This window comes from Ornithorhynchus anatinus, chromosome 15, assembly GCF_004115215.2.
Source record: "Ornithorhynchus anatinus isolate Pmale09 chromosome 15, mOrnAna1.pri.v4, whole genome shotgun sequence".
NCBI classification, from domain to species: domain Eukaryota; kingdom Metazoa; phylum Chordata; class Mammalia; order Monotremata; family Ornithorhynchidae; genus Ornithorhynchus; species Ornithorhynchus anatinus.
The window spans coordinates 17,687,351-17,713,551 of NC_041742.1; the positions used below are offsets into that span (position 1 = coordinate 17,687,351).

The 26,201-nt window shown below is 56.1% G+C and overlaps 1 protein-coding gene across 1 annotated transcript; it reads right to left on the reverse strand.

Annotated features, from left to right (window-relative positions):
• Nucleotides 1-443: 443 nt before the first annotated feature.
• MXRA5 (matrix remodeling associated 5) lies at nucleotides 444-24,882 on the reverse strand. The gene is given in 8 exon segments (XM_029079816.1): nucleotides 444-2,310; nucleotides 2,312-2,513; nucleotides 4,078-4,978; nucleotides 6,169-11,370; nucleotides 12,293-12,683; nucleotides 13,346-13,475; nucleotides 18,631-18,849; nucleotides 24,617-24,882. Coding segments are annotated over 7 exon segments (8,703 nt in total). The 5' UTR covers nucleotides 18,834-18,849; nucleotides 24,617-24,882; the 3' UTR covers nucleotides 444-636.
• Nucleotides 24,883-26,201: the final 1,319 nt, after the last annotated feature.

Genomic DNA, 26,201 nt, shown 5'->3' on the forward strand with positions numbered 1-26,201 from the left:
AGGCGAGGTGCTTTCATGCATTATAGGAGAGTTGTTGTTTGAAAACCTTTTATTAGAAATCGATCGCTCTCGTTTTCGAAATCCGTACTCGGGAATCTCGGTTTTAAAAAGAAAAGAAACAGAGGGGAACAAGGTAACAGGCAAACGAGTAGTTGTTTCATAGCGTTAAGGTATGGGGAAGCGCTGCGGCGTAACTAAGCGGGACATCTTCGGTGCAAAGACAGAGCACGTCCTGTCCCTGCAGCTCAGCTCATGGACAGCGAATACTTCTCTGGTATCCTTAAGGTGCTTGTCAGGCCAGTGGTGTAGCTTGGGTTAAAGACCAACGGGGAGTTTCAAGTCCCAGGTAGCGGGAGACAGCACTGAAACCACCCTGCGTCCTCTAAACGGGAAGAGGAATCCCGGGAGCGTTCGCGTTACTCCTTAAAGCGCCCGGATTTCTTTTTCCGGGGGTCACCGGGAAACCACTCTCCCGTCGTCCTCTGCCGTCTCCTCTCCCGAGTGCCTCGGCCGCTTCCCGGCGAGGCCGGGTCTCCCGTGATCCTCCGTGGTTGCCTCTCCCGAGCGCCTCGGCTGTCCCTCTCGCCCCAGCGGGCGGTCTCCGGGGACTCGTTGGTTCGGTCGGTCGCGGGGGCCTCAGAGGACGTGAACGTAGGTGGTTTGGGAGTGGCTCCCCAGTTGGTTTCGGGCAGTGCAGCTGTAGAAGCCCGCGTCCCCGGGCGTGGCCCGCTGGATGAGCAGCGCGCCCTGCGGGTGGAGGAGCTTGTTCCCGTAGAGGCGGGCCCGGGGCCCCGCGGTCAGGGGCGAGCCGTCGGGGAGCCGCCACGTGACCTCGGCCCCGGGGACCCCCGCGACCGCGCAGTCCAGCCTCACGCTGCTCCCCGCCCGCGAGCGGACCACCCGGGGAGCGGTGGGGGCCACCACGGCCACGGGGACGCTGGTCAGCGGGGGGCCGTGGTCCACGGCGGCGGCCCGGCAAAGGTAGGTGCCGCGGTCCTCCCCCGAGGCCTCCCGCACGCTCAGGGAGCCGTTCTCGAAGAGGGTGAAGCGGCCCGCCGTCTGGGGCCGGTCGAGCACCCGGCCGCCGGGCAGCGTCCAGGAGACCCCCACGGGCCGGCTCCCGGGGGGGCCGCAGTGGAGGAGCAGGGTCTCCCCGCCGGGGACGCTGACCGGGCGGGCGGGGCCGGGGCCGACCCCGAGCGAGACCCGGCGCTGGGCGGAGCCGGCCGGGTTGCGGGCCAGGCAGCGGTAGGGCCCCGCGTCGGCCGGCGCCAGGGCGCTGATGTGCAGCACCCCGTCCCCCTTGTGGAAGAAGCGGCCCAGCCGGCGGCCCCCGGGGACCTCGCTCCCGTCGGGGAGGATCCAGAGGACGGTGGGGTCCGGGCGGCCCTCGGCGGAGCAGTTGAGGTTGATGGTGTGGCCCGCCGCGGCCGTGATCTCCTCGTCCACGGGGTCGCGGAAGACGGGCCCGCCCCGGGGGTCCAGGACGGTGAGCTGGACCACCAGCCGGGCCTCCCCGCCCTCGTTGCGGCCGATGCACACCAGCCGCACCGAGTCGCTCTCCCGCAGGTCCCGGACGTCCAGGGTGCCGTTGCGGTGCACGGTGATCCGCCGGCCGTAGTAAGGGGCGGGCAGGACCACCCCCTGGGGGAAGGCCCACAGGACGCGGGGGGCCGGGACCCCCTCGGCCCGGCAGTCGATGAGCTTGCGGTCCCCCCGGGCGGCGATCTCGCGGACGGCGGTCACGGCGTCGGGGCTGCCGTTGATGCGGGGCCGCCGGACGCTCACACGCACCCGGACCACCTTGCGGTCCTCCCCGGCCCCGTTGCGCACCACGCAGGTGTAGTTCCCACCGTCGGAGCGCCGGGCCTCCCGGATGAGCAGGGTGCCGTCCCGGGACACCCGGTACTTGGCGGACGCCGGCGGGATGGGCAGGTTGGCCGGGGACAGCCAGGTGACCGTCGGGGCCGGCTCCCCTCGGGACTCGCAGGCCACGCTCACGGCCTCCCCGTAGAGCACGTCCGCCACCGAGTCGCCCTTGTTCCTGATGGCGGCCGGCTCGGCCAGGACCCGCACCCGGATCCGCATCTCGTCTCTCCCCATCGGGTTCTCCGCCAGGCAGGTGTAGTCGCCCTGCTCCCCCAGGCCCACGTCGTGAAAGTAGAGGGTCCCGTTGTGGAAGAGCACGTAGCGCTTGGCCCCGCCTCCGCCGTCGTCCGACTGCATCAGGGCGTTGACCGTGCTGCCGTCCGGCAGGCTCCAGGAGACGTCGGGGACCGGGAGACCGGAGGCCACGCAGTCCACCGTCAGGGCCCCCCCCGTACGCGACCCTGCGGTCGGGCTCCTCCCTGCGTTCGATCCTGGCCGGCCTCATGGTCACGTTGACCCTCAGGGCCGCGGAGTCGTCCCCGAGACGGTTGCGGGCGACGCACAGGTAGTCCCCCGCGTCTCCGTCCGTCACCGACTGCACCACGAGGCTGCCGTTCGCCAGCACCCTGGTTCTCGTCTCCAAACTGACCGGCGGGGGGAGAGAGGAAAACCGAAGGTGAGAACGGGCCAGCCGCCTCCGGGCCGCCTACCCGAACCCCGCGGCGTCTGTTTAAGATCGGTCAGCGGGTCGGTCGCATCTGTCGAGCTCTTCCCGCGCGCCCGGCACTGGACCGAGCACCCGGGAGAGGGCGGCGGAACTACAGACGGGCTCGTTCCCCGCCCAACACGAGCTTACGGTCTGCAGTCAGGCAGTCGTACTTATTGAGCGCTTACCGTGTGAAGAGCACCGGACTGAGCACTTGGGAGAGTGTGCCGGAACAACGAATTAGACGCGTTCCCCACCCACGACGAGCTCACGTCTCTAGTCGGTCGCGTTTATTGAGGGCTTACCTTGTGCGGAGCCTTGTTTCCGGTAAGGTCTCCTCGCTGCGTTCTGAATTCAGACCGTCCCGGGTGTCACTTTAAGGATTTTAGATTTAGTCTCTGCCTTGGGCTCAGCTATTCAGAGCGGCTCTTTTTCCCCTCCCCCGGGGGCCTGATCGTATTTTCTGCACACATCCCTTTCCGACCTGAACGTCGAATGAAATGCTGCAGGTGGAGGGGCTCTCGGGTTCTCTCCCGTGTGCTTAGAACAGTGCTTTTTAGGTGCTCGGTAAATGCTGTTAATCACGGTGACTGATTTATCAGAATTCTTCAAACCAAATAGCGGCAGAGCCCCCGGAGGAAGGAGCACAGGACTGGGAGTCAGGAGACTTGGGTCCCTTACCCACTGTGACACCGTGGCCAAAGTGTGTCCCTCTGCAGGGTGGGCTAGTGGCTGGAGCCCGGGCCTGGGAGCCAGAAGGACCTGGGTTCTAGTCCCGGCTCTGCCACCTGTCTGCTGGGTGACCTTGGGCAACCCTCTAGACTTCTCGGTGCCTTAGTTTCCTCATCTTGTAAGCTGGAGATCAGATACTTGCTTCTCCTTCCTATTCGGACTGTGGGACCGGGACGGGGTCTGACCTTATTGTGTTATATCTTCTTCAGCAATTAGTATAGCGTCTAAGTGGCAGCAGCCTGCCCTAGTGGATGGAGCCCGGGCCTCGGATTCAGAGGACCCGGGTTCCAGTCCCAGCTCTGCCTCTTTCCTGCTGTGTGAATTTGGGCCAGTCACTTCACTGCTCTAGCCCTCAGTTCCCTCATCTGTTAAAATGGGGATTAAGAGTGCGAGCCCAAGGTGGGACAGGGATCGTGTCCAACCCGATTACCCGCTATCTACCCCGGCATTTAGAACTGTGCTTGGCACACACATAGTAAGTGCTTAACAAGTATCATCGTTATTATTATAATTGCTCCTTCTGCTGTGCCGTGGTCTCCTCCACTGTAAAATGGGGATTTCGGTGCCTCTTGGTTCTACTCAGACTGCGAATCCCCATGTGGGACAGAGGTCGTATCCGGCCCGATGAGCTCGTATCCCTGTCGCGTTAGAACGGTGCTCCTCCCAGAACAGGCGCTTAACCAACAGCGTTTGAAAAAGCCCTCAGGACATACCCCACCGCCGTCACAGGTCCCCGTTATCCACTCCCTGCCGGATGAACCGTCCCTCACCTGAAGAGCGAATCGATCATCCTCTTGGAAGGCAACCGCCAGAGTATCGTCGGCCGGGGGTCCCCCGAAGCGGAACAGTCGAGGCGCAGGGTGCCCCCGTACGTGACGTCCGTCTGGCGGGGCGAGGTCCGGGCGATCCGGGCCTCGGCCCCGCCCTGGCGAACCGTGAGGCGGACGGTCCTCCTGGCGACCCCCACGGCGTTGGCCGCCACGCACTCGTAAGTCCCGCTGTCCTCGGGGGCCACGTGGCGCAGGTAGAGGGTCCCGTTGGGGAAGACGAACACGTTTCCGTTGGCGAACTGGGAAGGCCGGATCTGGGTCCCGTCGAGGAGCCGCCAGCGGATGGTGGGAGGCGGGGCGGCCTTGGCCGAGCAGTGGATGTTGACGCCGATCCCGGGGGGCAGGGAGATGTTCTCCCGCTTCTCCTGCTGGATGATGGGAGGCAGGGCGGCCACGTGGAGGCGGACGGCCAGGCTGTCCGTCCCGGCCGCGTTGCCGGCCACGCACTTGTACACTCCCCGGTCGGAGAAGGTGGCGTCCTTGATGGACAGGGTCCGGTTCCGGTGGAGCGTGATCCGCGCCTCGGCCGTGGACACGGTCTGCCAGACCTTCCGGTCGGGGAAGATCCAGGAGATGTGCGGCGGGGGGACCCCGTCGGCCAGACACTCCATGGCGATGGTGTCCCCCAGGTAGACGGTGACGTCCCGGTAGTGGGCGGTGGCCATCTCGGGCGGCCGGGCGGCGACGGACAGCGCGACCGCCATTTTGTCCAGCCCGTGCAGGTTGGTGGCCGTGCACAGGTAGCGGCCGCCGTCTTGGGGCTGAGCGTTTCGGATGACGAAGGTGCCGTTTCGCAAGACTTCGAAGCGGTGGGTTTTCGTGTTGGGGGTCATCAGGGCTCCTAAGAGGAGGAGAAGGATGAAAAGGAGAAGCGGCACATGGCCCGGTGGAAAGACCCCGGGCCTGGGAGTTAGAAGGCCTCCAGTTTAAACCCCGCTCTGCCCGCTCATCCGTTCAGTAGTATTTATTGAGCGCTTACTGTGTGCAGAGCACTGTACCGAGCGCTTGGAATGTACAGTTCGGCAACAGATAGAGACCAGCCCTGCTCATCTGCTGTGTGGTCTTGGGCAAGTCACTTAACTTGCCGAGGCAAGTCACTTGCCCAAGAAGCAGCGTGGCATAGTGGATAGAGCGGGGGCCTGAGAGTCAGAAGGGCATGGGTTCCAATCCCGGCTCTGCCACTTGTCTGCTGTGTGACCTTGAGCAAGTCACTTCACTTCTCTGGGCCTCAGTGACCTCATCTGTAAAATGGGGATTAAGACCGTGAGCCCCATGTGGGACGGGGACTGTGTCCAACCTGATTTGCTTGTATTCCCCTCCTCCCTCCTCCTAGTTCTTAGTTCAGTGCCTGGCACATACTAAGTGCTTAGCAGATACCAGTTATCATCGTATTACGACTAACCTCTCTGGGCGTCAGTTACCTCATCTGTAAAATTGCGGGGTGGGGGGTGGGGGGTGAAGATGGTGAACCCTACGTGTCCAACCCGATCGTCTTTCCTTCATTCGGTCGTATTTATGGAGCGCTTACTATGTGCGGAGCCCTGTACTAAACGCTTGGAATGTACAATTCGGCAACAGAGAGAGACCATCCCTGCCCAGCGACGGGCTCACGGTCTAATCGGGGGGCGGGGACACGGTCTAAACGTTACCCTAGCGCTCAGAACAGTGTTCGGCACGGGGAAAGCTCGCTGGGGGCAGGGAATCCGACCTCATCTGTCTGTGTTTCCTAAGTGCCCGAGTACAGTGCATCAAACAAAGCGGACGCTGATTAAATTCTACCGTCACCATTACTGCTACTGCTGTATTACTGCTACTTCAGTCAGTCGGATTTATTGAGCGCTTACTAGGTGCAGAGCCATGTACGAAGCGCTTGGAACGTACAGTTGGGCAACAGAGAGAGACGATCCCTGCCCGACGACGGGCTCTCGTCTAAACTACTGTTATTTCAACTTCCTTCTTTTTCCCACTGCATCCTCCCCGATACTCCCATCATCCCCCTCCGCTGGCATGGCAGACGTCTCCCCTTTGTACCTGTGGCGATGCGGGTCCACGTGACGAAAGGCCTGGGTTCTCCTGTCGCCTCGCACGGAAGAACCGCATCCGTCTCCGCGGGGATGGACAACGTCGGAGCAGATTTGGTTACGATGCGGGGCTTCTCCCCGGGGGGCCAGAAATTACTTGCAGGGTGCCCTCCGCCAAAGGTGTTGGGCCCAGATGGGAGTTTAAAATTCCCCGAATGGCCACGCCCGGACGACTGGCCGGCGGACGGCGTCGTCTGGGGGGTGAGGAAACGATGAGTCGGAGAAGCAGTCTTCAGACCAGCCGTGGGCGAGGGGGTGGGAGTCGGCGGTTGGGTCGTTGGGGGCGGAGGTCCGCTCAGGACCGCGGGTGGGCTCTGCTGAGCGGCCTTCCGGGGGAAGGGTCCTGGCGTCACCTTCCTCTCCCTTTTATTCACTAGGGGGAGGATGGTGGGGGCCTGGGGTTTGGAGGGGATCCCCGGTCGGGCGAAGGTCCCGTTCTGATTAAACAAGAAAGGGAAACGGCCCCCGGCATAATAGGGGATTCCCGCACCGGGCACCCTTCTGGTCGACTCCCTGGGATCGGGAATGTGGTTGTTGGCCGGAGCGTTCGGGTCGGCGTGGAAACGGTTCTGCCCCGGATGACCAAATCGACCGGGAAAGACCGGTCTGGGCCTGGATGACGGAAGCGCCGTAACGGTAGTAGAAGCGGTCGTAGTAGTGATGGTTATCGCCGGAGGAATGGACGTTTTCCCCTCCGGTCCAACCCGGGACAGGTAGGCGGTTATTCCGGGTTCGTTGGTAAAGCGAAGAGGAGGCTGGGAAGTAACGCGGTGGGGGAATGAGCCTCGTGTGGCCGGGGAAGGTGACGTGGCGGCGACCCTCGAGGGAATAGATTTCGGAGGAGGCGGAGCCGGGCGTTGGCGGAAGAAGGGAAGGACTCCGTGGTGATGGTGAGAATTGGGAGCCCGCGATAAGCTGTTGTTCGACGTATTCCCGGGAATCTCCTGAAACCGCTCTTGTCTGGGAGGGACGTTAATTACGTTCTGGTTGGAAGAAGAGGTAGTAGATCCATTTGGCTCCAAAACAAGCGCGGCCCCTTCGCCGTCGGCTTCAGAGCCTTCGTTATCTGGGGTCCCCACGTGGTTAAATATAGTATTTTCTTTGGACTCCTTTGTCGCCAGCCGAGGAGAGGAGCTCACGGTCCTTGAAAAAACCGCCGATGGGGTCGTGACGGGCTTAGCGAAAGGCTTCGAGGCAGCGGGTGGGATCGGAGATGCTGACTTTTTGAGCTTTGCAGGCGTAGAGAAAGGAGGGCCGTGAAAATCCTGAGAGAATCTATTCCTTTCGTCTTCTGCGGCCAACGTGGTTTTCTTGGAATCTCGTCTCGAAGTAACTTCCGGTGCATCGGTCGTCACCTTCCCCGCAGATTGGTGTCGCGTTTTGTCGTAGGGACTGAGTACGGTGGGCCTTTCGTCGCGCTGAGATGCTTCAGGGGCGGTAGGTGTCGGGTCAGCTTTGGCAGGCAAATCGGTCGTAGGTGATACTTGGAAAACTGACGAGTCTTTAGCCGTTTTCCTAGAGTCGCCCACGGGCACACCAGAAGGCAGGACCGAGGAGGAGATCGATGGAGTCACCTGTGGTGTGACGGATGTTGATGACGATAATGGTGCTGCCTCTGCCGATGACGATATGGATGACAGTGATATCGACGACGGCGAGGTTGCGTCGGTTGCGGTCGGAGGACTTGGCAGGGATTCTTCCTCAGATTCGGAAACCGGCAAACTTTTAGAACTGGTAGGCGTCCCGATGCTGTTGAAAAATATACCGGGGACCAAAGCGGTAGTTTGGAAGTGGTTGACATTAGTGGTTACATCGGGCCTTTTCACCTCCTTTTCTTCCAAAACACTAAACGGTGTTTCCCACCTAGGCTCTTGGGATGGAAGGCGTTGTGAGGTAGCAGTTGGGTGTCCTTTACGATTCATTCCCTCAGGCGAGTCCACAACTAGAAGAGGAACCGTGACGGGAGACGGCAGCACGTCAGCGGCGCTAGGAGTCAGAGGTCCGGGTGTAGTGTGGGCTGGAGCGCTTGGCTGAGTTTCAAAAGTCCTCGGTAGCGAAGTAGTTCTTGCCCCTTTATTTTTGGATGGCCTTTTCTTTCCCTTCCTACGGGGAGCTGATTTGGTCACTGCTGCTGCTAAATCTCCACCCTTGGCCAACAGATCCGGAACACTGGTTCTGTCCCAGAACACAGAAGCCGAAGTGGGTGCATTAGCCGCCCCTTTGGTGATCGGTGATCGCGTCGGACTAGAGGCCGTCTCTGCCGGGGCCGAGGCTGTGGGCCGCACACGTTTTCGCCCCTGACGAAGCCTGTTGGGTCTTAACCGTCTCCTCCCATGGGGCCTCCTGCGCGAATGCCGGGTGACCGAAGAGCTGGACGCCGTCGACTCCCTGTCGGGAATCGCCGTCGCTTCTGGAGCCCTCAGTCCGTCCTTCGAGGCGGTAGGCGGGATCGTCTCGGGATCCTTCAGGGAAGCGACGGGATTTGGATTTTTCAGGCGGAGCGGAAACCCCGTTACGGAGACGGTTTCCGAATCGTGCTTCCTTTTCCCGCTCGAGGATTCCGTTTCCGAGGTCCCGTCTTCCCGTCCCGTCGGAAGCCCCCCAACCGTGTTCTGGTCAGTCGATGGAGTGGGGGGAGGGCTGACCCAACCGTCGGTAGTTTTGAGGCGGTCTGGGGGGATCTGTGGGTTTGGAGACGCTGGGACAGGGTCCTCTCCGGGGACCGATTCTTCAAATGGCGAGGTTGGAGAGGAAACCCGACTGGGGTGAGGAGTCCCGAAGCCATCATCATCTCTGACTGGAACCAAGTCGGCTGGAGGGAGAGGCGAGGTGCCAAAATGGACGCCGGCCCCTCCGTCGGGCCGGGAATCGGTCTCCGCGGCGGGGTCGAAATACGTGAAAGTCTCGGTCCCTGCCAGGCCAACGGTATCCAACGGCGGCTCTTCGGAAACAGCCGGGCTTGCCCGACCTCCGACGTCTCCCGCGGAGGAGCTCCCCGTCACCGCTTCCTCAGCGTACGGCCCCCCGGGGGAGGGTGCCGTGTGTCGTGCTCCGGACGTGGGAGGAGTCGTCCCCGGGGGTTCTGTCCCGAAAGAAGGAGCATCCGTAGCGTAGGCGCCGTCGGGCTCTCCCGGGAAATGGGTGGGCTCACGCGGTTCCGGGCCGATGGGCTTCGGTTCAGATTCGGGGGTTGGGAAGCGTCTTTGATCGTTGTCGCTCTCGGCCGGAGGACCTGCGGAGGAGAACAGCTCGTCTTGGCTGAGGAAGGAGACATCTGAGGAGGCCTCCTCCGGTGGCAGGGTCATCCGTGCGACGGGTTTCACCGGGGGGCTGGGCACGGGAAGGGGCGGTGTGACTTCCTGTCTCGCCGTGGGCGCTGTCGCCGTCGGGACCGGGGAGGAGACGAGGGGTCCTCCGGTGCCCCTGGGAAGGTTGCGCCCACGGACCTTAGCCAAAATGTTGGCCCAGTGCTGCGGATTAATTTGCTTGCTCGCCATATTGATCCTTCGCCGAGATTCAAACACCCTCCTGCCCTCTGCCACGTTGCTTTCCGGGGCTCTTTCCACGCCCTTCCAGAATTTCATCTTCCTCCGGCCTTTCGGGTTCTTCTTCGCCGGCGACCCCGGGTCATCGCCGTTCCTTCGCGGAACGGCCCCCCCCGGGACCTCTCGATCCGAGTGTTTCTCGGATGGATCCCCCACGTCTTCGGTCCCGGACCCCCCCTCGTCGTCGATAACGTCCGCCCTCGTCCGGGGGGACGTCTGAGGACCCGAGTGCTTCTTCGGTTTGCCTCCGTTGGCCGACCTGTGGAGTCCTTTCCTCCTCACCGTTACCTTCACCGTGAAACGGTCCATCCCCTGTCTGTTGACGGCCACGCATCGGTAGTACCCGGTATCGGCGACTTGGCCACCGGGGATGAGTAGAGTTCCGTTTTCCAAAAGGAAGCCACGAGAGGAGTTGGAGAAGTCACTGACCACCTCTCTGCTTGGGAGAATCCAGCTGAGCTGGGCTTCGGGGATCGCCAGAGCGCCACAGGGCAGCGTGATGGGCTCCCCGGCGCGTTTTTCAATGGCGGACACCTCGCCGTCTCCCGGCCTGACCTCCGGAGGCTGGACGGAAACCCGGTGGACCACGCTGTCGGTTTCGTCCCTTACGCGGGCCACGCACCGGTACGGGCCGGAATCCGGGTAGCCCGCGGCCCTCAGGGTGAGACGACCGTCTTCGCGGACCGAAAACCTGCCGTCCCGACCGTCAGACGGGGCTCTCAAGACGGAGCCGTCCGGAAGGACCCAGAGGATCTCCGGGCTCTCGGAGGCCCTCGTGTCGCACCTCAACTCGAATCCGGAGCCCGCCAGCACCGTCCGAGCTCCATCCACGCTTTCGTTCCGCTCGATCATCACCCAGCTCCCGCTGCTCCGCCCGCCGACGTCTTTGGTGGAGACGATTTGGGAAAACCGGGTAGAGAAGGAGAGCAGAACCTTCTCCGCTGTGCTGCGGAGCCGGTTGAACTGAAGGTCGACGGACGGTTGCGTCACCCAGTCGGGGTGGGCGGCCACGCGAGCTCTGACCCCCGTGTAGTACAGGGCGTCGTGATCCGTGTCTTGCCGGTATCGGTAGCCGCCGGCGGGGTCTCGGCCGAGCATCTGCTCCCGTCGCAGTTTGACCGGGACCTCGCTGTAATAAGCGATGAGCTTCCACAGTTTCTCGTAGTTTTCCCTGTTCATCGGGCATGCGACGTCCAGGGCGATGGTCGCGTCGATATCGATTTCATAGGGATCGCTCTGGTTCCAACGGATCTGGGACAGGTCCACCGGCTTCTTGATAGCACAGGCCAGGTCCACCTTATTCCCGTGTTCATCCGTCATATTCAGGGTGATGTTCCAGGGAGGGGACTGAAACGCGTCCGCAGAAAGCCGACCGTGGCCGTCGCCCTCCTCCTCTCCCTCCTCCTCCTCCTCTTCCTCCACCTCGTCCTCCTGTTCTGTGCTGCTGCTGCTAGAGTTCAGCTTCAGGGGCGACTGTATAAGAGGCTTAACACAAGTGAGGTCTTTGAGAGTTTGAATCTCCTGTTTGTGCAGCTGCTTGGGACTGGAACACAGTGAGCAGAGCTGGCCTCCTTCGTAGGCTTTGTCCTTTTTGCATTTCAAAACCCCTAAAATTCAAACAGGCGGAAATTCGGTTAGTTGGGGAACCGAAAAGCCACGGGGTTTCAGGGAAAGAACTAGACTGAAAAATGTCCCTGGGGGGTATCCCTATCGACTGGGTCTTCTGAGGCAGATGGCATTTGAATTGACCGATCGCATTTATTAAACACTCGTGTGCAGAGCACCGTAATAATAGTGATAGTAACAATTACGGTATTAAGCGCTTACTATGTGTCAAGCGCTCTGTTGTAGATACAAGGTAATCAGGATGGCCCAGTCCCCGTCCCACCTGGGGCTCACAGTCTTAATCCCCATTTTACAGATGAGATAACTGAGGCCCAGAGAAGCGAAGCGACTTGCCCGAGGTCACACAGCAGACACGTGGCGGCAGCCGGGATTAGAACCCACGTCCTCTGACTCCCAAGCCCGCGCTCTTGCCATTTGGCCATGCTGTACTATTCACTTGGGAAAGTTCAAAGGGAGTGGGAGAAGAGGAAGTGAAGGTCTCTTGGAGGAGATGTGCTTTTAATCATTCAGTCATTCATATGTATTGGGCGTGTTTATTTATCGTACAGTGCTCTGCACACAGGAAGCGCTCGATGAGTGCCATAGATTAACTGATGGACAAACCAGAAACAGAGCCACCTACCTCAGGTGGGGACCCCAAACACCCAACCCCAAGGAACGTAGCCACGGGGAGAGAGACCAGAGGGTGAACGGAGCCAACCGGGCTGTCGGTTTCCCTCTCGGTAGGCAGAGGGTCCTCCTGTATGAGCATAAAATAGGAACCAGGGAGGCAAGGCTCATCAGCCGACACCTCCCCGGGTCCGTCCATAATGAAGGTAGGATTCAGCGGGGGATAACAAACTCGCCTCGGACACGCCCGCCTGAACGCGGCGCAGAGTCGCCCAGGTTTTCTTCCACACCTACCTGCGAAGGCCGCGTCCCACCGGAGGAGCCACTTAAGGCGGCAGTCACAGGCCCACGGGTTGCCGTGGAGGTACACGTTCTCCAGGAGGGGCATGCCGTAGAACATCCCCGCGGGCAGCGTCCGGATCGCGTTGTCCGACAGGTACAGGTGACGGACGGTCGAGAGTCTGAAATGCTCGAAGAGGGAAAATGTGGAGAAGGTGCCGGGGGGCAGTTGCCGGAGCAGGTTCCCCTCCAGGTGGAGCAGTCTCAGGGACGTCAAGCCGCCGAAGGCCCGCGGGTGGATGAATTCAATCTTGTTGTGGTCAAGGTGCAGCCTCATCAGGCTGGCGAGGCCCCGAAACGTTTCTCCCGTGATCACCTGGAGCTGGTTGTAGCTGAACTTGAAGACCTGAAAGGAGAGACTGCACGCGTGAGCCACCGAGGGGGGATCCAAAAAGGAATGGGGAGGCGCTTAGTTGTTTTGCGGGGGGGGGGGGGGTGGGGTTACGGAACTCGTTCGGCGCTTACCGTGCGCCGGGCACCGTGCTGATCACCGGTTGCAGATACAGGCTAATAGGGTTGGATGCAGTCCCCGCTCCGCGTAATAATTAACAATAGTAATTGTGGATACAGGCTAACGGGGTTGGACACGGTCCCCGTTCCACGTGATAGTCAACAGTGATAACTGTGGTACGTGTTAAACTCTTTTGCTGGGCCGAGCACTGTTCTAAGCGCCGGGGTACGTAGAGGTTAATCAGGTCGGACCCCGTCCCTGTCCCACATGGAGCTCACAGTCGTTAAGCCCCTTTTTACAGATGAGGTGATGGAGGCCCAGAGCAGTGAAGTGACTTGCCCGAGGTCACGCAGCAGACCAGGAGCGAAGCTGGGATTAGAACCCGGGCCCTTCTGACTCCCAGACCTGGGCTCTCTCCATTAGGTCCCTTCGTGAGCGTCAGAGAGCCTTTGCGTCGACGGTCGGACGAAGGAATGCCAACCGGAGAGAGTTGCTTCGGTCTGATTAGCGTTCCGGAGGAATCGTAGTGATTGATGCCCATAATGGCCGAAGCTTACCTGGAGAGAGATTAGATCTTTTAAAGCCCCGTTGGGTATGCTCGGGATGTTATTCCCATGGATCATGAGAAGCTCCAATTTAGTGAGGCCCGCAAAGGAGTTCTCTGAGATGGCCTGGATGCTATTAAACCTGGAGAATGAAAACAGAGGCAAGTCAGTCCCGGAAAGAAAAAATGACCCATCCCACCCGGGTGCGTGGTTTCAGCCCCGGAAGGTTGGAGTAGCCTACCGACTGACCAGTCGTATTTATTGAGCGCTTACTGGATGCAGAGCGCCCTACTAAGCACCTGGGAGAGGATGGGATAACGGAGTTGGCGGATACGTCCACCTTCCACAGTGACCTTACAGTCTAGAGGTACGTCCAGTCTATCGATGAATAGGATTTACTGACTGCGTACTGTGTACAGAGCGCTGTACTATGCGCTTGGGAGAGGACAGTATAGCGAGAGTTGGTAGACACGTCCCCTGCCCGCAACCAGGTATGTTCGGTCCATCAATAAATGGCATTCATTACTGTGTGCAAAGCGCCGAACTGAGCACTTGGAAGCACGGGCCATCTCCCTCGGAGGTTTTTGCCTAATCTGTAAAATGGAACAAGGTACCCATTCCCTCTCTCTCTCTCTCTTAGACTGTGAGCTTCAGGTGGGACAGAGACTGTGTCCAATCTGATTATCTTTTTTTTTTTTTAATGGTATCTGTTAAGCATTTACTATGTGCCACGTGCTGTTCTAAGCACTAGGCCAGATACAATCAATCAGGTAGGACACGGTCCTCGACCCTCGTAGGGCTCACAGTCCAAGACGAGGGAGAACAGGTATTTACTCCCCATTTTCCGGGTGAGGTTACTGAGGCACTGGAAAGTGAAGTGACTTGCCCAAGGTCACACAGCAGGCACGCGGAGGGCCTGGAAGTAGAACTCGGGTTTTCTGCCTCCTGGACCTGTGCTCTTTCCACTAGGCTACTATTCTATAGCTACCCTAGAGCCTAGTACAATATTTGGCACACGATAAGCTCTTAGCAAGTACTGTAATTACTACTGTTCTGCACATAAGCGCTCAGTAAGTAACATCCATTGATCGATTCGGAGCCAAAGGATTCATTCACAGCTGTAGAAAACTGGCACTGGATGGGAAATTATACCAGAAATCTCTCCTACGGTACGATTTTAAAGTGAGCTCAGGTCTTCTCAACTAAATGTACCTGGGGCAGCATATGAGGCTTTTTTTAAAATTACTCATTTTCAAGTGTCGTGAGGATTATCCAACTCCCAAGACTTTTCAACATCCATTTTCCTCCGGCCCCACGGTCTTGAACAAACAGACTTTCCTTAGCCCACCCCCGATGCATCCTAATCCCATGAGAATTTGGATGGAAACCATGGTTGAAAAGAACAAGTCAGCATATTCTTCCCCTTTAAAGTGGTCCTTAAAGCGAGCCTTCCAGCTGCAAACTACCGGAAATTTGATCCCTAATTCAACCCTCAAACCATTTGCTTCTGTGAGTTCAAAGACTCCCAAGGACCCCTTTAATGTTGCCATCATGAAATAAGACTGTCTGGTTACCAGAAGAGCCCAGATGACATATCATAGGGGACCTCGCTGTCATTGGTTTGTATGGGGGCAGGGGAGTGGTCTTAAACACGGCTTCTTCGGTGGTCCTGGAGTGGCATCTCCCCCCCCAGACGTCCTACACGCTGCTGAGGTTATTGAAAAAACCAAGAATCAGCAACCAAAAACAGGTGATGGTGTACCCGTGTGTCAAAAGATAGAGCATGGGTCTGGGAGTCAGGACGACCTGGGTTCTAATCTTGGCGGTGCAACCTGTGACCTTGAGCAAGTCACTTAACTTCTCCGGGCCTCAGTTCCTTCATCTGTAAAACGGAGATTAAGAGTCCGGAGTCCCCTGTGGGACAGGGACTGCGTCCTGTCCAACCTGATTAACTTGTACCTACCCCGGTACTTAGAAAGTGCTTGGTGCATAGTAAGCGCTTAACAAGTACGCTGCTTATTATTAGGTATCTAAAGGACCTAATTTTCCTCCACTAAATAGCATCGTTTCCATGTCCCACTGAATGTATTTTGAGTGCCACTGAATCCTACCAAAACTGAGAAAGAGTTGCACTTGGAAGATCGGCTGATTGAATAAGATCCTCTAGAGTGCAGATCTGTGTTTCAGGCAGAATGAAGAAGCCACACAGACTTCACAATTACCTAGATTTAAAGCATCCCCATATCTCCCAGGGCCGCCGTTACTGTCGTAATGTACTCTCCCAAGCACTTAGTACAGTGCTCTACACTTAGTAAGTGCTCAATAAATACGACGGAATGAGTGAATGAATGAATGAATGATCTGGCGATGAGAAAACCTCCTCGGTAGAAGGGACCAATGTAATACGCTCAGAAATCCATGACTCGCTGAGCCAGACAGAGCTTTGGGCCGTGGGATCGAACGGAAGGTCCCCGTATCTTGACCAAGATTCATCTCGGTTTCAAGAGCGGAACTCTGCTAGATCATAAGATCCACCCCACCCCTTGGCTTAAACTGCCTCCTGCCCCACCGAATGAAATCGAGCAGGTTTGGGTCAAGCTCTGGCTACTTAAAGTTCAGAGATTCCAAAGATCTAGTGCTTTTTAGCAGGGCGGAAGGGGGAGAACATACCATCTCCATAGGCGATGGCCAGAACCTAAAGAAAAGAAGGAAGAGAAAGAGAGAAGAGAAGATCCAAGTTATCGAGGCATCAGAAGGCGAAAAAAGAAAAATGGGAAAGGACAGTAAAGTTAGAAATAGGGAGCAGGGGCGATTGGCGTGGCTAAGTGGAATGCGCACGGGTCTGGGAGTCAGGAGGCCGGGGTTCTAATCCCAGCTCCACTACATGCCTGCTGGGGCTAATCACTGTTTTTTCTTTTAATGGTATCTGTGTTAAGCTCTTCCTATGGGAAGACACAGTCCACGTCCCACATGGGGCTCCTTAAGTCTTAATCCCCATTTTACAGATGAAGGACGTGAGGCACAGAGAAGTGAAGCGACTTGCCCACGGTGTCACAGAAGACAAGTGGCGGAGCCGGGATCAGAACCTAGGTCCTCCACCTCTCAGGCCCATGCTCTATCCACTAGACCACTCTGCTTCAATACAGCAGTTAGTAGACTCACTCCCTGCCCAGAAAGTCCCTCTCTTAGATACTCTAACATCTTTATTCAAGAGTTTTACTCTTGAATGAGACCAGCCTCCCAGTAACGATAGAATGTTCAAGGCTATCTTCAATTCCGAGATGGGACTTTCTTACCAGCAGAATGGGCCTGTCCTGCTTTAGAGTACTTTGGATTTATAAAAGGCTTACGTTGACTGTTCAGGTAGCCCGGGAAACGTCTTGAACTGGTGTCAGACGCTGAGTATAAAAGGCCAAAGTTTGTTCGGTTTGGTTAGCAGAACGAATCCTGATTGGATGGCAGTCATTTCCAAGATGGTGACCGGCTGGAAGAGTTGACATATTTGGAAGGCAGGGGAAAGAAAGAGGGGATCCCCTTCTTCCCTGCACCCCAAAATGATTATAATGATGATGGTATTTGTTAAGTGCTCACTATGTGCCAAGCACTGTTCTAAGCACTGGGGTAGATACAAGGTAATCAGGTTATCCCACGTGGGGCTCATAGTCTTCCTCCCCATTTTACAGATGAGGTCACTGAAGCACAGAGAAGTGAAGTGGTTTGCCCAAAGTCACTTAGCTGACATGTGGCGGAGCCTGGATTAGAACCCATGACTCTGACTCCCGAGCCCGTGCTCTTTCCACTAAGCCGTGCTGCTTCTGCCTGCCCCCCCTTCCCCTCCCCACCCCCGCCAGACTGTAAACTCATTATGAGCAGGGAACGGGTCTGCTAATTCTGTTGTATAGTAGTAATAACAAACATTGTGGTATTTATCAAGCGCTTACTATGTGTCCGGCAAAGTACTCAGCACTAGGGTGGACACAAGCAAATCGGGTTGGACAAAGTCCATATCCCACATGGGGGTCCCAGTCTTAGTCCCCATTTTACTGACGAGGGAACTAAGGCCCAAAGGAGTGAAGTGACTTGCCGAAGGTCACCCAGCAGACAAGTGGCAGAGCCGGGATGAGAACCCAGGTCCTTCTGACTCCCAGGACCGGGGCTCTGACCATTCGGCCACTCTGCCTCCGACGTAGCTAGCTAATACAGCTACACGTTCCTTTAGTCCAGAAAGGCGTCGACGGAATCACGATTTTCCGCAGAAAATCCTTTCTTTAGATCTGTCTGTCGGACACCTGATGATGTTTACTTTTTCTTCCTACATTTGGAAAGTAATTTACGGTGAAACCTCTGAGACTCTCAAAGGAAGAAATGGGAGATGTCTTCATCATACGCTACTTGGCTACGCCGAAGGCAGCTGTGGTGTAATGAAATTTTTCCTCAGACCCCTGCCAACTACCTCAACGTTTCCTTGAAAGTTCTACATTCTCACAGTGGTGCTAAAAGGCATTTTACCCTCCAAGTCATTTAAATATTTGACCTCCACATCTTCTCTCTGTTACACCAGTTCACGCCTTGCCAACTGTATTCTCAAATGAGAAGAATTTTATTCTCAACCGAGAAGCAGCTTGGCCGAGGGGAAAGAGCACAGGTCTGGGAGTTGAGAGGACCTGGGTTCTCCTCCCGTCTCCGCCGCTCGTCTTCTCCGTGACCCTGGGCGAGTCACTTGGCTTCTCCGTGCCTCGACTTCCTCATCTGTAAAAGTGGGGATTGAATCCTACCCCCTCCTACTTAGACTGTGAGCCCCATGTGAGACAGGGATAGAGTGGGATCTCACTTCTCTGTCCCTCGGTTCCCTCATCTGTAAAATGGGAATTGAGACCGTGAGCCCCGTGTGGGGCAGATACTGTGTCTAACCTGATAAGCTCGTATCTGTCACGATGCGTAGAACACTGCTTGGCACACAGTAAGAGCTTAACAAGTACTATTATTAATATTATTAGTAATAATAATTAGTAAGGTAAGTGCTTAACAGAAACCTTAAAAAACTCTACCGAGATAGCCCCGACATAACACCACGTCAGAGTGGAATGGGTCAGATCACACCTGTCAGCTGAAGGTTGTAGAACCACGTTTTCATAATCGCCCGAAAACGCGTCTTGGGGCACGCACGTATCCTTAAATCCTCATTAAAGAACATCTGCTACATCGTACTCGAAGCAGGTATTGGAAATCACCAACTCCGCTAACCAGCTGAGTAAGTAATCAAGTAATGAAACGTTCGGGGCAACTGTGATACAGACCCCAGGTTGATTCTTTCCACGTGTTTAGAAATCGTCGCCGGCACCGATGCCAAAGACCGAAACGTGCAGTGGACCTCAGTAGGGATGTAGCAGGCGCACTGGTGAGGACATGCTTGCGTTGCACGAGGGTGTCCCAGAGAGATTATCAGCACCGTGGACAGTACCCACCAAGCGGCCCTCTTCTGCATCTTGGCAGATTTCATCACGGCCGGGGTCCACCTGTTCATTACGTCCACAGATTTAAAAAAAGAAAAAGAAAAGAGAACACTTTCGGTGACTGCGTAACGTCGCCACCTTCCCCAAACCCCTCACCGTATATTTCATGGACTGGTTTTTCTGTACAGAGTAGAAAATCTTTTCTTCTTAAGTTAGTGGAGTGATTATCCATTTCTTGGAAATAAATCGTGTTTTACAGTTCTGCCCTTTAGGAGGCTAGTTAGGCAAAATACCGTGAAATATAATTTGAGATGTTTTTCTTGCATTTTACTTGTTACCAAATTCAGTCAGAAAAGCGTCTTTGGGGTCCAATGTATTAATTTCACATTTCATTCACCAACCCTAAAGCCAAAGAATTACCGTTACTTGGCTGAGTGGGAATGTAAAAAGAGTTAGTGCAAAATGTATGAACTATTGGTTAAAAAACCTCTGAACTAAGTTTTGCTTTTGTTTCCGCCAACCTGCTCCCTTCAGATCATAGGCCGTATTTTCCAAATGGTAGGTCCGAAGATTCTTTTTTTAAATCACATTTATATGTAGTACCTTATATAATTGAAGATCTTCATCCGAAGATCTCAGAAACCTGAGACTGTGATCACAGTTTCATAACAACTTTCTAAGGAATACGAATACTGAGAATTTGGGGGATGTGTGTTCATTAGACCCCATTCTGGCTAACCGGTGCCGGAGTATACGCTATTCAGCATCCCAGTTCTACTAGCAGATGAGATGTTGGAGTACAAATTCCACAACCAGATGAACCCCAAGGAAGTATTTTTTTTTTCCTTGCAGGATATGTAGAGTAGAAAACGTGCTGAGAGAGCTGGAAGAAATAACACAATGAATCCACCCAATAGTCTAGATTTGGTACAAACATAAACCAGTTATGTCAACTTTGATTACAAGACCTGGCATCCTCAAATAGTACTTTAAGCACCCACGGGCATTAGAACCAACTAGACATCCCCATCCCCCTAATAATAATAGGAGCATATCGTAACTTATGATAATATCGCATAGTGTATTAGATATTATTATTCTGTAGCATTATAATGAAAAGCAGCGTGGCCTAGCTGGATGGAGCACGGGCCTGGGAATCAGCAGGACCTGGGTTCTAATCCCGGCTCCACCACTTGTCTGCCATGGGACATTGGGCGAGCCATTTAACTTCTCTGTGCCTCAGTTCCTTCATCTGTAAAATGGGGATTAAGACTGTAAGCCCCCTGTGGGATATGGACCGAGTCCAACCTGGCTAGCTTGTATCCACTAAATACCTCTTCTCTTCAACCTCTTTTGAACCGGCAGTCTTGCTTCGGCCTGAAAATGTTTCCGATCAAAATCGTGCTGGGAAACGACTCAGTGAATCTTTCAGTGTTTTGCTGTTGAAGTTCTTTCTAGACACCTAGGAGAAACCTTAGACTGTGAGCCCCACGCGGGACAAGGAACCGTGTCCAGCCTGATTAACCTGTATCTACGCCGAGGCTTAGTAAAGGTGCCCGGCACGTAGTAAGTGTTTAGTCGGTAAGCTTCCCCCTCTAGACTCTAAGCTCACTGTGGGCAGAGTGTGTCTGTTGTTGGATTGTAGTCTCCCAAGTGCTTAGTTCAGTGCTCTGCACACAGTGAATACAAATGACTGACCAACAGCAAATATAAAAAAAGAAAAAAAAACATACAAAAAGCCTGGAGCTTCGATGCCCAAGAAGACCTTTCGAAGATGCTAAATAGCGTCCCTGAGCCGCATTTCCGGCAGAGGATTTGGGGTGCGAGGGGGTCACTGAGGAGCAAGAAGGGAGACCTGGGGCAGGTTAGCGGACCGAGGCAGGGAACCCGATCCAGGTCAGAGGGTACAGGGAGGGTCAGAGAGCCAGCCTGGATTTTGGCTCCTTAGCCTGGACAAATGGTCAGGCCCCAGGTGGTGGCTTTCTGGTTCCACTTCTGCTAAGTCAATTAGTGCTATTTATCCAGTGCTTAGAGCAGTGTTTGGCACCTATTAAAGGTTTAACAAATATCGTAAAAATAATAATAATTGGGTGTTTACTCTGGGCGGAGCACTGGACTAAACGATTGGGAGAACAAAGTATAACCAGAATTGGTAGATTTGTTCCCTGCCCACAACAAGATTTTACAGTCAAGAGGAGGAGCTGTTTATTGAACACTTTCTGTGTGCAGAGCACTCGACTAAGGTGTTGGGAGAATACAATATGAACAGAGTTGGCAGACACATTCCCCGCCCAAAACGAGCTTACGGTCTAGAGGAGGAGCCGTTCATTGAGCGCTTACTGTGTGCAGAACACCCTACATGGTACTTATTATGATTTAGTGCCATTGAGTCATTTCTGATTCCTAGCGACTCCACGGATCTACTTTCTCCAGAGCGTCTTGTCTTCTGCCATCATCCGCAACCTTTCTAACGGTTCTTCCGTTACCGTTGTTAGGGTCTCTTTCCGTCTAGTTGCTCGTCTGCCTCTTCCACGTTCTCCCTGGACTTTTCCAGGCTTTAGTGTCTTCTCCAGAGGATACACGTACCAGAATGACATTGTACTTGGGAGAGTACAATATAAACAGAGTCGATAGACACGTCCCCTGCCCACAGTGAGTTTGCAGTCTAGAGTTTCCCGTCTGTGGGCAGAGCTCTGTACTAAGCAGTTGGGAGAGGACAATAACCACCACCAGTCTATGGTCCAGAGTCGATTGGCCGAGCTGTTGATCCTCTTCTTGGGGGCACCCGCCAGGAACCCCAAAGGCCCGAGAGAGTGGGAGAGGGAATCTCCCAACAGCATCCCCAGGGGCGGTAGCCAGCGTGGGAACCGCTCTATTTTTTTATGCCATTTGTTAAGCGCTTACTATGTGGCAGGCACTGTACTACGCATCGGGGAAAAATACAAGTTAATCAAGTTGGACACAGTCCCTGACCTTCACAGGATGCACAGTCTTAATCCCCATTTTCCAGATGATGTCACTGAGGCCCAGAGAAGTGAAGCGACTTGCCCAAGGTCACCGGCAGACAGAGGCGGAGCCGGGATGAGAACCCAGGTCCGCCTGACTCCCAGGCCTGGGGTCCAACCACTAGGCCAGGCTGCTTCTCAAAAAGGAGGTCGGGGACCCTCTCCCCCCGTGGGGGTCCATGCCCGGTGGGGGTTCCCAGAGAATCTGGATCTTGGGGTGCAGGACGCAGCCGAGTGGGCAGGTGTCGGGGGGCAGTGGCTTCTCTACCCTCCGTCCCCCAGCCCCAGGGCTGTAGCCGAAGACCCCCAGGGCCACCTCCTCCCGGGGGAGAGATTGTGTGTGTTTGGGGGGGGGGTGTCCTCTCTGACCTGCTTTTTAGGCTCCATCTGGAAAGCTTCTTGGCCACTCCTTGGGGCCTGGGAGCCCGGAGCAGGACAAATGAGAGGCTCAGTGGAAAGAGCCCGGGCTTGGGAGTCAGAGGTCGTGGGTTCTAATCCCAGCTCCACCACTTGTCAGCCGTGTGACTTTGGGCAAGTCACTGAGCTTCTCTGTGCCTCAGTTACCTCATCTGTAAAATGGGGATTAAGACTGTGAGCCTCTCATGGGACGACCTGGTTACCCCAGCGCTTAGAACGGTGCTTGGCACATATTAAGCGCTTAACAGATATCGTCATGATTATTAAATGATTGAATGGTGGGGGGGCCCAGTGGGGCACGTGGTGTGTATATATCTATAATTCTATTTATTTAGATCGATGCTATTGATGCCTGTCTACTTGTTTTGTTGTCTGCCTCCCCCACTTCTAGACTGCGAGCCCATTGTTGGGTAGGGATCGTCTCTCTTGGTTGCTGAATTGAACTTTCCAAGAGCTTAGTAGGGTGCGCTGCACACAGTAAGCACTCAATAAATACGACTGGATGGATGGATGGATGAAAATTCAGTCCAGACTGTGTGGCCTCCCCCCTTCTCGGCCCCCTCCCCACCCCCTAGCCCTGCCAGGAGGAAGGGAGAGTGAAATAGCAGCTGTCAACTCCCCTTCCCCTCCCCTCCTCCAGCCTTTTGCTGATAATTGTGTCCCGCAGTGTTTCATAATAATGACGACGATGGCATTTGTTCAGCGCTTACTATGTGCCGAGCACCGTTCTAAGCTCTAGGGGGATAACAAGGTAAGCAGGTTGTCCCTCGTGGGGCTCCCAGTCTTCATCCCCATTGTACAGATGAGGGAATTGAGGCCCAGAGAAGTGAAGTGACTTGCCCAGAGTCACACAGCTGACAAGTGGCGGAGCGGGGATTCGAACCCATGACCTTCGGACTCCCAAGCCCGGGCTCTTTCCACGGAGCCACACACTGCTTCTCTGCCATGCACTGCGTGCACAGAAGAACGCTCCAGTTTTAAGCGCTAAGCGCCGACTATAAACTAATAATAATGATGATGGCATTTGTTAAGCGCTCACTCTGTGCCGAGCACTGTTCTAAGCGCGGGGGGAGGATACAAGGTAATCAGGTTGTCCCACGTGGGGCTCCCAGTCTTCACCCCATTTCACAGATGAGGGAACTGAGGCACAGAGAAATTAAGAGACCTGCCCCAAGTCACACAGCTGACAAATGACTCCTAACCATTACGGTACTCGTAAAGCGCCCGTTATGTTCTACTGATAATTAGGGTATTTGTTAAGCGCTGATTCTGTTCTATTAATAATGATGGTACTTGTTAAGTGCCGACTATGTATTTATTAATAATGATGGTACTTGTTAAGCGCCGACTATGTACTACTGATAATGATGGTACTTGTTTAGCGCTTACTACATGCCAATCCTTGTTCTAAGCGCAGGGGTAATAATAATAATAATAATGTTGGTATTTGTTAAGCGCTTACTATGTGCAGAGCACTGTTCTAAACGCTGGGGTAGACACAGGGGAATCTGGTTGTCCCACGTGGGGCTCACAGTCTTAATCCCCATTTTACAGACGAGGTAACTGAGGCCCAGAGAAGTGAAGTGACTTGCCCACAGTCACACAGCTGACAAGTGGCCGAGCCGGGATTCGAACCCATGACCTCTGACTCCAAAGCCCGGGTTCTTTCCACTGAGCCACGCTGCTTCTCCCAGGTAATCAGGTTGTCCCACGTGGGGCTCACAGTCTTCATCCCCATTTTCCAGATGGGGTCACTGAGGCGCAGTGAAGTGACTTGCCCAAGGTCACACAGCAGACAAGAGGCGGGAGCGGGATTAGAACCCACGGCCCCGGACTCCACTAACCTGCGCCGCTTCTGCCACGCGCGGGGGTAGATCTCAAATAGGGTTGGACACAATCCCCGCCGCACGTGGGGCTCGCAGTAGTGTCCCTCCCCGTTGTACAGAGGCGGGAGGCGAGAGAATAATAATAATAATAATAATGGTATTTGTTAAAGCGCTTACAATGTGCCAAGCGCTGTTCTGAGCGCTGGGATAGTTATCACGCTGTCCCACGTACGGCTGGCGGTCTTCATCCCCATTTTCCAGGTGAGGTCACTGAGGCCCCGAGGAGTGAAACGGCTCGCCCCTAGTCACCCGGCGGACAAGCGGCGGGGCCCGGATTCGAACCCACGACCTCGGACTCCCAAGCCCGGGCTCTTCCCGCGGAGCCCCGCCGCTTCTCGGAGTGCAACGACTCGCCCAGGGACACGCGGCAGGCGCGGGGCAGAGCCGGATCGGAACCACCCGCGCTCTGAAGAGCGTTATTGTTCGGCAGGACCCCCCGGACCCCTCCCCAACCCCCGGGTTGGGCCGGGTGGAGAAGGGGGGTCCCCTCCATCCCCGGACCCCCCCCCCCCCAAAACGCACCTTTGTCGTTCCCGCAGCGGCCGGCTCCGAGCCGCCCCCCGACCATCGCGCCGCGCCCGGCCCGGGGGGGAATCTGGGAGGGGTGGAGGGGCGCTGCGGGGGTCTCCGCCTGCCTCGACCTCCCCCTCCGCACCCCCGGCTAGGGCGGCCGGGGGACGGGCAGCCGTGCGGGTGCTGGGGGGCGTCCCGTCCACCGGGCCACCTCCTGCTGCGGCTGCACCTCCTCCTGCTGCAGTTTTTCCTGCAGCTGCTGCAGCTTCTCCTGCTGCAGCTTGTCCTGCTGCAGCTTCAGCTTCTCCTGCTGCTGCTGCACCTCCTGCTGCAGCTTCTCCTCCTGCTGCTGCTGCTGCTTGCAAAGCAGGAGGCAGGTGGGCGCAGGGGCGCAGGCGTCCGGCAGGCAGCGAGCCCCAGCTCGCAGGGCTCGGGGATGGGGGGCGGCGGGGTCAGGGTCCGGACCAGCCCCCTCGGCCGGGACCTCCCCGTCTGGGCGGTGGGGCGGGGCGGGGCGGGGCGGGGTCCCACCCGGGGGAGGAGCCCCGCATCTCCGCCTTCGGGCCGGGGGGGGGGGCCAGGGAACGGGGGACCTGGGGGGGGGGGGGGGACACGAGGCGAGTCGACCTGACGACCAGCAAGCCCAAAGGAACAGAGGACCAAGGGGGCGGGGGGCAGGAGACAAGGCCACCGGGCAAGGACCAGGGGCCCGAAAAGCCAGGGTATCCGGGGCCGGGGCATCAGAGCAGCCAGAGGGTCCCAAGGGCAGGCAGACCAGGCCCAGGAGGCCCGGGAACCCGGCCACGTAATAATAATAATGTTGGTATTTGTTTAGCGCTTACTATGTGCCAAGCGCTCTTCTAATCCCCCACCCTGCCACCTGTCCGCCGGGCGATTTGGGCCAGTCACTCTGTTTCTCTGGCCCTCGGTGACCTCATCTGCAAAATGGGAATTGAGACTGTGAGCCCCATGTGGCACGGGGACTGGGTCCAACCTGATTAGCTCCTATCTCCCCCGGCGCTTAGTACAGAGCCCGGCACGTAGCAAGAGCTCAACAAGTACAATAATAATAGTGATGATAATGATAACTGGTACTATTTGTGTGTGTGACTATATAGGACTCCATAAGTCGGCGTTATCAACTCCACAAGTTGATAACTTTACAGTTCACCCCAGTGAGGCGTCGGCAGCCTTTCCGTGTATCAGTTTTCATACGGGTGTCACGAAACGTACTAAATGGAAAGCTCCTTTTAGGCCTGTACCGTGTCTCTCGGCTCTACCGTCGTCTCTCAAGCGCCGGCGTTCCGCACGCCCGATAGTAGCCAGTAGACCGTAAGCTCCTGGCAGGGAACGTGACTGCTAACTGTGTGGTATTGTTCTCTCCCAACTGCTTACTACAACGCCCCGCGGTGTAGCGAGTGCCCAGTAGACACCATCGATTGATTAAATGCTAAATGACGGGCAAAAGACCAAAAGGGAAGAGGGTTCTCAACTCTTAGGGCTCAGGCTTTTAAATGATCTTGGTTTCCTCTCCCTCGTTCCTTTTCCTTTCCCTTCTCCACTCTCCCACGTCCTTAGTAGAGTGTCGTGCACA